Source organism: Mustelus asterias, chromosome 9 (genome assembly GCF_964213995.1).
Source record: "Mustelus asterias chromosome 9, sMusAst1.hap1.1, whole genome shotgun sequence".
NCBI classification, from domain to species: domain Eukaryota; kingdom Metazoa; phylum Chordata; class Chondrichthyes; order Carcharhiniformes; family Triakidae; genus Mustelus; species Mustelus asterias.
In genome coordinates this window covers 58,357,566-58,369,592 of record NC_135809.1, presented here as the reverse complement: position 1 = coordinate 58,369,592, position 12,027 = coordinate 58,357,566, and the positions used below count along the sequence as shown (strand labels likewise).

At 42.2% G+C, this 12,027-nt stretch overlaps 1 protein-coding gene across 1 annotated transcript in view; it reads left to right on the top strand.

Annotated features, from left to right (window-relative positions):
• The window catches only part of LOC144498708 (UPF0606 protein KIAA1549), a 273,369-nt gene that overhangs the window by 120,510 nt on the left and 140,832 nt on the right, over nucleotides 1-12,027 (top strand). The window contains exon 4 of the mRNA XM_078220248.1: nucleotides 1,530-1,707. Coding sequence (XP_078076374.1) covers nucleotides 1,530-1,707 — 178 coding nt within the window. The remainder of the gene's footprint in view (nucleotides 1-1,529; nucleotides 1,708-12,027) is intronic.

Genomic DNA, 12,027 nt, shown 5'->3' with positions numbered 1-12,027 from the left:
CTATAGGAGGAAACATTCTCTCCTTATCCACCTTGTCAAGACCCCTCAGGATCTGTTTTAATAAGTATTTCTCATCTAAACTCCATCGGATACTAGCCTAGCTTGTCCAACCTTTGTTCAAAAAAGAATCTGCCCATTCCAGATATTAGTTGGGTAAACCTTCTCTGAACTGTTTCCAATGCATTTACATTCTACCTTAAATAAGGTACGTTAAATAAATACCGTGCACAGTACTCCAAATGTGGTCTCATTAGTGCTTTGTATAACTGAAGCATAACCTCCCTACATTTGGATTCAATTCCCCTTACAATAAATGATAACAGCTTTTCTAATTACTTGCTGTATCTGCATTCTAGCCTTTTACGATTTTTGCACTGATAGTGCCCAGAGTAAAGGATAAGGAAGGGGAGTAATTTCTGAAATGTGTTGGGAGAACTTTCTTGACCAGTATGTTTGTGGTCCGAGAGGAAAGGAGGCACTGTTGGATCTGGTGCTGGGAAATGAAGTGACCCAAGTAGAAAGGTTGTCAACATTTTGAATGATTAAAGTAAACCCAGTCATTAATTTAAATGCTGCTGCAGACCAAGAGAAGCTTCAGAGTATCTTTGAAGTATTTTCTTTGTCCTCTCTTGGCACACTGGCCATTTAAGAATTAAGAAAGCAGAACCTGGTGGGCTAGATGCTGGCCTGAAAAGCTTCTTGCATCTGCAGAGTAATGCAAGATTGGTAATGATGCTTCTAAATCATTTAATTTTGTTGCAATGTTTGAATAAGCAATACCTGATCACATATTGGGAAAGACCTGCAGCTTAAACCAACTACAGCATCAAATGAATGCACAAGTACAGCTGATCTCCCACAAGCCTTTGAAATAACTAAATAATGAATGGTTACTAAGGAAACCACTTTACTACACTGCTGCCATCTGCTGGCTGTTTTGAGTGTATTTGACAAAATGCAATGAATGTAGCAATCATGCAACGCTTGTTCGAATGTTCAGTCTTCTCTGGACCTTTTTATTCCTAATTATTGTGCCAATGTTAAATTAGGAGAGCAATTACATTTTTAGTTTCTGCAGATGCATTCCAAGCTGATGACTTTATCCTCTCAATATAGGCTCTTAGGTTTTTAAAATGGTTGTGTACTTGCATTGTGCTTGGAACTCTGGGATGTTTGAATGGCATGAAGAAAATACTTTTAGAGCCCATTCCAATTTCAATGTCAGTGCTAATGTACTTGTCTTAGCCTATCCCATGATAGTTTTCTTTCCAGAAATACATCCAATTATCTCTCAAATTCACGAGGATTGTCCATCTGAAAGTTTGTCCCTGTTTCCATGTGCCACTTTATATTTACTCAGTGGTTAAATTTGTGCTGTGCCATAGCATTCCATTAAAGTGTGCTTTTCATGTTCAAAATCTATCATAGATATGAAACTTTCGGAAATAAGTATTGTTAATTGTGTTACTGTTGTGCTGTATTCCTTGTCATTTTTGCTCTGCTGATTTTCTTTCCTTTTCCAATTCCAGGTTCACCAAGCACATCAAGAGCTCAAGTTCATGGTGACTGCAGGCCCCGTTGTTTTCTCTGGACCAGCTGTGCTTAATTCTCTCATTCGAACCACGCTTGTTAATGGCAACTCCCCACTGATCCTTTCTCTCCAGCCAGCTTTGGCTGTGCCAGACCACCAGGCTCAGGTTCAAATAGGTAAGGATCTACAATGTGTTACAACATTTTTTGGCACTGTTGCTGCTCAAATTATGTACCTAGTTCAAGATTTTTGGCATCTATATTATGTTCAACAATCCCATCACCTTAACCTGTCACAATATAAGATTATGTTTTAAAAAGAAGAGGGATTATGGAGCTTTACTAATGTACTGAACTGTATGGTATGGTGTTGAACCACATAGGCTAGAAGGTTGTTGGTTCAAATCTTTGTACTAAATTTGCACAATTATTGGTCTCAGCACTTCTGAACTAGGAAGGAAAAGAGATTAGACAGGGTCTCACTCCTGATTGCTATCTAAAAGGTTGATAAGATTACCTCTCATCAGAGGACAACCCTTTTATTTCAATAACCAAATTAATCAGCCTTGGCTCGGTGGTAGAATTCTTGCACCTGAATTAGAAAGTTTTAGGTTCACACCCACATTATCTTTAATGTAGTAAGTCATACCAAGGATCTTTTCAGGAGCATAAACACCAAACCTGACATTCACGTGAATAGATATTAGGAAAGCTGATCCGAACTTGGCCAAATTGGTAGGTTTTAAGGAGTAACTTAGAGAAGGGAGAGGTAAAGGAGGGAATTCCAGCATCTGCAGAGCCTAGGACCTTGGAAATTGCAAGCACAGCCACCAGTGGTGGAACAATGAAAATCTAGGGATTCTCAGGAGACCAAAATTGGAGGAGCGTAGACATCTCAAACATTTTGGGGTCGGAGGAAATAATAAGTATGGAAGGAAGAGGCCATGGAGGGATTAAAAAAGGATGAGAAACTTTAAATTGAGATATTATCAGACTAGAAGTCAATGTCGGTCAGCAAGCATTGGGATGATGGGGAAATGTGATTGGTGAAAGTTGAAATAAGGCAGTCGAGTTTTGGATGGCCTCAAGTATATGGAGAATGTAAAGTGGAAGGACGTGGTGGCACAGTGGTCAGCACTTACAGCACCAAGAACCCAGGTTCGATTCCCAGCTTGGGTCACAGTCTGTGTGGAGTCTGCATGTTCTTCCCGTGTCTGCGTGAGTTTCCTCTAAGTGCTCCGGTTTCCTTCCACAGTCCAAAAATGTGTGGGTTAGGTGGATTGGCCATGTTAAATTGTCCCTTAGTATCGGGGGACTAGCAGGGTAAATATGTGGGGTTACGGAGATAGGGCTTGAGTGGGATTGTAGTCGGTGCAGACTCAATGGGCCGCACAACCTCCTTCTGCACTGTAGGGATTCTATGACAGCAAAAAAAAATCGGAATAGGAAGGTCTAGGCATTTGAGTATAGCACTGTCAGAGGGCAATATTTCACATAAGGGCTGCTATTCTCCCAAATTAGGACTAAAGTGTCCACGCCAGTGGGGAAAAAAGGAGTGTTTCCCACTTGCGTTGGCAGTGTCTGTCAGGTGGGATTCACCCATGTGAAAGATGCTAATGAAGCCATTTTGAAGAACCCGCCAGCCAGCCACACGCTTTTCAAAGGGTTCCCCAATCTCTGTGCTCTGAGATAAGTTCGTCTCCCCCCCCCCCCCCCTCCCCCCCCCCCCCCCCCCACACACACACACACACACACACACACACACACACACACACACACACACACACACATTGACCAGGGGAGTCTTGGTCAGTCCGCGTGGTGTGGAGGATGCCTCTCATTGCTGAGGGTTTGGTGCTGCTCCCTGGACCCTCGGGCTCCAACTTGTCATGGTTGTGAGGACCAGTACCGAAGCCCGCCTGGTGAAGATCCCGCTGGGAGTTGGGTGAATATCGAGAGGGAACTGAATCGGGCTTCAAGCTCACTAATCAGATGTAAAATAGTGCATTTGAAGATTGGGTTTCCGTCCAATCTGGCTGGGAACCTAATTGGGGCCGCGTGGCAGACCAGGAACATCGGGAACGGGTTCAGCAACTGTCTCAAAACCTGTCGTCGTTCCCCCCCCCCCAAAAGATGTTAAAACTTGGGCTCTCTCTGTTCTCAGCTGCATGTAAAAGATCTCGTGGCAGTTTGCAAAGAGAAGCAGTGTTGTTCTTCCTGATGTCCTGACCAATATTTATCCTCATTTACATCACTAAAATAGATTATCTGGTAAATAACCTCATCGACATTCGTAAGATTTTATTGTGCTGCATTTCCTACGTAACCACAATGGCTATAATGAGTACACTTCAAAAATACTTTGTTGCCTTTGAAATAAATGCAAGTTCCTTCTCCTTTCCATTTGATGGTAAAGCAAACTCGGTAGAGAAATCTGCCTGTGGTCACATATCTTGCTGACACTGTCGTCTATCACCCATAAAGAACGATCATTCTGGCACGAACCTAAGGGGTTGAAGGAACCATAGGTTCCATGCTCCCAGCACAACAGGGAAGGGACATGGAGGACACCTCTCATTAACAGCTAGGTAAGACAATGTGCTACACTTTGAGGAACCACAAATTTGTCTACATCAAAATGAACAACTTATTTATACCCTAGGGTTTGCTGCTCATTTTTGACAATCCTCCAGTCAACATTGCAAGTTGCTGTTTGGAATTTGCCCCAAAGAAATGAAAAGTGATGCATTTAGCCATTGTAATTGTCTCAATGCTACCTGGCATTGCAGTAACACAAATTTGAAAGAAAGACTCATATTTATATTTTCCATGATTTTGGGACTTGACAAAAGGTTTTACAGCCAAGGGAATAATTATGACGTGTTTTCACTGCAGTGGGACTTAAACCCAGATCTTTCAACTCCAGTTAGGTGCAGTGTACTCTTTTTTTTTGAGCCAAACATTGCCCATAGAAGCTTGTTTCTCCTAGGTCTTTACACATCTTCCTCAGTCAAAAGAAAATCCCACAGCTTGCAGGAAAATTAGCAGTCTTGTGTTCATTGTTATTACTTTCCTTGAGCAGATTTCCATCTACTGTGGAACCCAATTTCAGCTAACAGCATATTACAGATGTGCTTTGAAAAGTGATTTTAACTCTACATCGGATCTATTTAATTTTTCCCCAGGATAAACTTACAAATAAAATTATTCACTGCATGAACAAGTTCACTTACATTTCAGTATTTTTTTCAGGTGAAAACTGACACTTGTTCTGATCCCAACCAGTTTCCAGGACAATTATGGCCAATTCTCTTTGTGGCCCAGATCTTCTGGTCTTGCGATCCTCGGAGACTGGACCTATGATCCATGATATGCATAGGGACACTGGAAGTCCTAACATGCTGACTTCCATAGTAATTGACTGGGGAGTTTGAACCTCTAGTGAGCAATTGGCCTGCTCCCCAGGACCTCTGCCAATTCCTCTCACTGACTCCCTGACTGATGCCACAACCAGCGCCCCCCCTCCCCCCCAACTCTCTGGCCCCTGACCTGGCTGCCCGCCCCCCGATCCTAGTAACTCGGTACCCTAACCACTTATCATATTCGTAATGGACATTTAAACTTATCCTACGGCAGCTGATGCTATAAAAATGGAACGTACCTTCCTCATTGATTCTCTTTCTGTGCTAAATGAGTTCTGGCTGCTGTACTGGAAATTGGAGGCTGTTATATATAACCAATAAGTGCACAGTTTCCTGACTGATCTGCTTTAGGTGCAGCAGTTCTGATGCTGATTGGAGGTTCCGCAGCCTAGTCATTTTCCTTTTGTCTTCTAAGATGAGAAACAGGAGCAGCAGTAGACCAAATGACTCCTTGAACCTGTTCTGGCATTCAATACAATCATGGCTGATCTTCTACCTCATCTTCTCATTCTTGTCCGCTCCATATGTCCTTTAATTATCTGAGAACCAACAATTTCTATCTTAGCCTTAAATATGCTCAGTGACAGGGTATCCACCTTCCTCTGGGTAGTCCGTTTCAAAGATCAACAACCCTTCAAGTGAAAAAATGTTTCTTCATATCAGTCCAAAATCATTGGCCTCTTATTCTGAGATTATTCCTCCATGTTCTGGATTCCCCAATCAGGGGAGCAACCAAGCTCTTCCAGAATCTTTTATGTTTCAATGCGATCATCTCTCATAAGATAAGCTTCACATCTAATAACCAAACTAGTGTATCTTTGCTATATTGCTTCCAATCCTTTATTCCCTTTTTATAAACTTTTTGATGGCCCTTTGGTTTCTGAAACATTCCCAATCCTCAGATTTACTTCTGTTCTTTGCAACATTAGATTAAAAGAAAAAGCCTTTAATGTTATTCTTGATTTTCCTCATAAACCACGGATATATCTTTTATATAACCATAGAATGATTACAGCACAGAAGGAAGCCTGTCATATCTGTATCAACTTCCTTTAAGAACTATTCTGTCCCATTCTCCTGGCTTTTCCCTGTAGCCCTGACAATTTCCCTTCTAATTATCCAATTATCCTTTGAGAGCCACGATCAAATCTTCCTCCACTACACTCTTTGGCAGTGCATTCCAGCTCCTAAGTCCACTCCATAAAAGTTTTTCCTCATGTCATCTTAGTTTCTTTGGCCAATTCCCCTTAATCAATGTCCTCTCTTCAGTGAAATGTATTTTTGTTGAGTATTTTGAACTGTTTTAAATGTTTCCCTCTTTATTTATTGTCATTCGTTTTACTCTGTTTACCTAATGAACCAGTTCTCCCCTCATACCTATATAATTGGCTTTGATTACATTTTAAGATTCCTTTTTGTGATTGGAGTATATTACTTTTAGACTTAATGTGGAATTCAAATGTATTATGATCCCAGTGGACCTTTTACTATAAGATTACTAGTTAACCCTGCAATACACAGCAATAGATCCAAAAAAGCAATTAATACACAGCAATAGATCCAAAAAAGCTTTATCTGTGGTTGCTCCAGGAAACTGTCACAAAAGAATTCTACAAACTCATCTTCTAGACCACCTTCGCCAATTTGATTGATCCAGTCTACATGAAGATTCAGGTCCTCCACAATCATTACATTGCCTTACTTTTTGTTTAATGCTTTATACAACTATATAACTGCTGTTAGAAAGTCTATAAACTTTCCTGCCCACCCAGAGTTCTCTGACCCTTGCTGTTCATAATCTTCACAAACTGATTCTGCTTTTTGATCTTCTGAGTCAATGTCCTGACTAATGTCCTTATGTCATCCTTTGCTGCCAGGGCTGTACTTCTCCTGCTTTTCCATTCTGTTTGTCTTTTCAAACAGTTGTGTACTGGAATATTTAATTCCCAATCTTGAGCATCATGCCATTTACCTTGGCTAATCCACCTAACCTTTGGACTGTTGGAGTAATCCCACACAGTCATGGGGAGAACTTGAAAACTCCACACAGTCACCCAAGGCTGGAATTGAACCCAGGTCCCTGGCACTGTGAAGCAGCAGTGCTAATCACTGTGCCACCGTGCCATTCTGATGTATAAGACACATTTTTGGCACCAAAATGCATGGTCTGTTCTTTGCGTATAGAAGAACCCCACCACCCCTCCATTTATTAGCTGAGAAATGCATGTTTAGGGCTATACTCGTATGAGGAGTTGGCCACAATTTTTCAGCTTTGAAATACGTACTTTTCGTTGCAAGTTGGTGCATCAGATCAAGCAGGCAATACAGGCTGTGTTGCCAAGAGGATGTCTGGGTGTTTGACACATGACAAAAGTGGACCATGCTTGGTGACCAATGAATAGAAATGGGCCCTTTTGAAAAAGGATGAAGTATGAAGTAAGGGCGGCACGGTAGCACAGTGGTTAGCACTGCTGCTTCACAGCTCCAGGGACCTGGGTTCGATTCCCGGCTTGGGTCACTGTCTGTGTGGAGTTTGCACATTCTCCTCGTGTCTGCGTGGGTTTCCTCCGGGTGCTCCGGTTTCCTCCCACAGTCAAAAGATGTGCGGGTTCGGTTGATTGGCCATGCTAAAATTGCCCTTCGTGTCCTGAGATGCGTAGGTTAGAGGGATTAGTGGGTAAATATGTAGGGATATGGGGGGAGGGCCTAGGTGGGATTGTGCTCGGTGCAGACCCGATGGGCTGAATGGCCTCTTTCTGTGCTGTAGGGTTTCTATGATTTTCTATGATTCTAGTTTTGTGCTAGAAGTCATAACATTTTCTAACTTGCCAAATAACTACTACAGGGAAAAATTCAGAGTTTGCAAAAAATTAGTATGGGGAGGAATCTGTCCTGAAGAAGATACCAAGACCAAATGCATCATGAGAACAGGAACCAGCCACTGGTCGTGATCTTGAGAAGCATGTATCAATGCGAACATACATACCTAAGTGGGGAAAATCAAAACCCGAATCCCACAAAGATTTTGGAGCAACAGCTAGCTGCAGTAGCTATTTTGTGATCAAAAATGTCTAGTGTTGCAGCAGAAAACAAAGTTGGCTTAAAAACTATTAAAAAACCTTGATACCAAAATTGTCAGTTTTCAGGATGTTGGCAACATGAATGGAATACCCATCAACTTAACTGTAAGGTGGAAAGGTTTAAAAAGCCACAAGATATGAGTAGACAAAGGGTGGCATGGTGGCACAGTGGTTAGCACTGTTGCCTCACAGCACTAGTGACCCAGGTTCGATTCCGGCCTTGAGTGACTGTGGAGTTTGCACATTTTCCCATTGTCTTTGTGGGTTTCCTCTGGGTGCTCTGGTTCCTCCCACAGTCCAAAGAAGTGTAGGTTATGTGGATTGGCCATGCTAAATTACCCCTTCGTGTCCAAAGATGGATTAGTCATGGTAAATGTGCGGGTTACAGGGATAAGGCTGAGGGAAGGCTTGGGTTAGATGCTCTTTTGGAGAGTTGGTGCAGACTCAATGTGCTGGATGGCCTCTGTCTGCACTGTTGGGATTCTATGGTTCTGTTAAAATTCACAGTGATGATTAGCCTGCATGACTGACAGGCTTTAATTTTGTTCTATCTGGTAGCCTACACCAAGAATGCAGCTTAGTAGAGTTGGACATGTTCGGATCCCATATAACCGATGAGATCAAGAATAACCTGCAAAGAAATAACACCTCAATTTCGGTTACACCTGAAAGTCTGCAGTTCAACTTTTAGATGTGTGGATAGTTGACAGAGAAAAAGTCTTCACAAAAGTAGAAATATGTGTGCTGATCCACTTGATGTTTTGTGGTGGTTATGTCATCAAATATTGGGAGACTATTAATGCACAAACTGTCATCAGGTTATTCAAAAAATGTGGAATTACCAATTCGATGGATGGGGGTGGGTGATTGTGAAACCAAAACTGCTAAATTTGATCTAGAATGGGATATTCTTGATGATAATGCCATAGCCAAAGTGACTCAGGCTGAATTCGATGAACTCTGTGCTTACCTTAACAATGCAATGAAGTTACACTCATATCTATCTCTCTCTCATATCCATCTGTATTTTGATTTCTGTCCATAATCTAAATCTAATTTCTACCCCCTGGTTTAGACTTGCATATCTCAGTCTGGATTTTTGATTGAAGTATCTTGCTGTTTCTTGTCCTGCTCAAAGATGCCTTTCGGTAGGCGTCTCACTGGATCAAATGAGAACAAGTCTCAAAAGTGCATAAGAATTTATGAACAGCTGTTACTGAGGTGAATGGAAAATGCAGTTTGTAGCTGCTGACTACAAACTCTGGGCTACTATCTCTGGTCTAGACATTCCCTTATCTTCAAAAAAACATTCACCTAGATTTATCAGACACAACGTCGTTAGTCAGTTAGACATAACAAATCCATTTTGGGTGACCCTGATCAACCCATGAGTGTAATTAAGTGTTTAGTATTAATACATCTTATGTGTATAATTGGTCTAGACAATCGCATTGGCAAAATACAAAAAAATTGTTCTTGAACTTCATTTGTGTACACAGTACATTTAGAGATGTGGTCAGTGGTTAGCATTGCTGCCTCACAGTGCCAGGGACCCGGGTTCATTTCCTGGCTTGGGTCACTGTCTGTGTGGAGTCTGCATGTTATCCCCGTGTCTGCGTGTGTTTCCTCCTGGTGCTCCGATTTTCTCCCACAGTTCGAAAGAGGTGCTGGTTAGGTGCATTGGCCAAGCTAAATTCTCCCTCAGTGTACCCGAACAGGCGCTGGAATGTGGCAACTAGGGAATTTTCACAAAAACTTTATTGCAGTGTTAATGTAAGCCTACTTGTGACACTAACGAATAAACTTAAACACTGCAGCTCAAGGAACTGGAAGAAAGAAGTATGACCACTCAGCTGTTTAAGAGAAACAGGCAGGTAGTGCAGGAGTTCCCTGGAGTCCTGCTCTTAACTCAGTTTTCCATTTTGGAAGCTGATGAGGGCACTTGTTCCTCAAGAGTGTGCAGTTAGAGCCAAGCTCCTGGCACCACAAGTGGCCTGACTATACAGGAGGAAGAAGGAAAGAAGAGCAATAATGATAGGGGATTCATTAGTTACGGGAAGAGACAGGCGTTTCTGCAGCTGCAGACGTGACTTCAGGATGGTGTGTTACCACCTTGGGGCCAGGGTCAGGAATGCCACTGAACAGCTGCAGGGCATCCTAAAGGGGAAGGGTGATAAGTCAGAAGCTGTGGTACATGTTGATACCACTGATATAGGTAGAATAAAGAATTAGATCTTTCACCAAGAATTCAGGTATCTAGGAGACAAATTAGAAAGCAGGATCTCAATGGTTGTAATCTCTGGGTTAGGTCCGGTGCCACATGGGAGAATAGGGTGTGGCTCAAAAATTGGTGCAGGAGGGAGGGTTTTATACTCTTGCATCACTGGGATCATTTCTGGTGTTAAAGTGGGGTGGTTTGCACTTGAACCAGAATGGGACCAACATCCTTGCGGGTGGGTTTGCTGGTGCTGTTGGGAGGAGCTAAAACTAGTTCGGCAGGGGGAGGGGACATAGTGTTAGTACAATAATGACACGGCGTGCATTAGCAAAGGAACCAAGACAGGGAGTTCAGCCATGTTGAGTTCCAAGAGAGTAAGGTGAGGCTGGATGGTCTCTAATGCTAGGAGTATTATAAGTAATACTGTTGAGTTATGGGCATATGTGTTGGCACGTGGAATTGTGATATTGTTGCCATTACAGAGACGTGTTGAAGGAGGGACAGGACTGGCAACTTAACATTCTCGGGAATAGGATTCTCAGGCAAGATGGAGAGGGTGTAAAAGAGAAGGTGACTGCTGCATTATTAATTAAGGAGTCAGTTACTGTGATAAGTAGGGATGATACCTTGGAAGGGTCTTGAAATGGTTCAAATGAGGCTTTGTGGATAGAGTTTACAAATAAAAAGGGAGATATCACATTGCTTGGGAGTGTATTATAGGTCCCTAAATACTCAGCGAGCAATAGGGGAGTAGATATGTAGACAATTCACTGAGCTGTATAAAAATAATAATAATAGGGTAATTATATTAAGGGACTTCAACTTCCCCAACATTAATTGGGATAGTCACAGTGTAAAGGGTTTGGAGGGGACAGATTTCTTGAAATGTATTTAGAAGAGCATTTCTGTCAACATGTAGAAGGTTCAAGAAGGGATGGTGCAGTGTTGGATCTAATTCTGGGGAACAGAGCCAGAGAGGTGTTTGAGGTGTCAATGGGGGAGCATTTTAGTGATAGCGACCACAATATCATACAATTTAAGTTTGTTATGGAAAAAGAAAAAGATGGTCTGCAAAAAATGGTTTGGAATTGGAGAAAAACAGATTTTATTACAATAAGGTAGGATCTGCCCAAAGTAGACTGGGAACAGCTTTTTGTGGGAAAATCTACAGCAGAGCGGTGGGGCACATTCAAAAAGGAAATGGGGAGATTACAGGCCCAATATGTTCTCTTTAGGGTGAAATGTAGTAGCAACAAGCTCAGAGAATTGTAGATGATTGGGAATATTCAGAACTGGATAAGAAATGATAGAGAGGCTTTTAGCAGGTACAAAGGCCTTTGGTGGAGTATAGAAAGTTCAGGGGGGAAAGCAATAAAGGGAGCAAAGAGAGGGCATGTAAAAGCAGTGTGGGTAGAATTAGGGAAAATCTCAAAATATCCTGTAAGGATATTAAGGGGAAGAGGCTAACCAGGGAAAGTAGGGCCCATTTGTGACCAAGGGGGCAATCTGTGTGTAGAGCTGGAGGGCATTGGTAAGGTGTTAAACAAGTACTTTACATCTGTCTGCAGTCGGAAGAAGGAACATGTAGGTACAGAATTTAGGGAGAGGGACTATGAGTTCCTTGAATAGTTTGACATAAGGAGTGAGGAAGTGTTGAAGGTTTTGGCGGCTTAAAAGTGGACGAATCCCCAGGTAAAGATGAGTTGAATCCCAGACTGCTGAGGGAGGCAAGGGTGGAAGTGACAGGGGCTCTTAACCAAATTTTTAATTCCTGTCT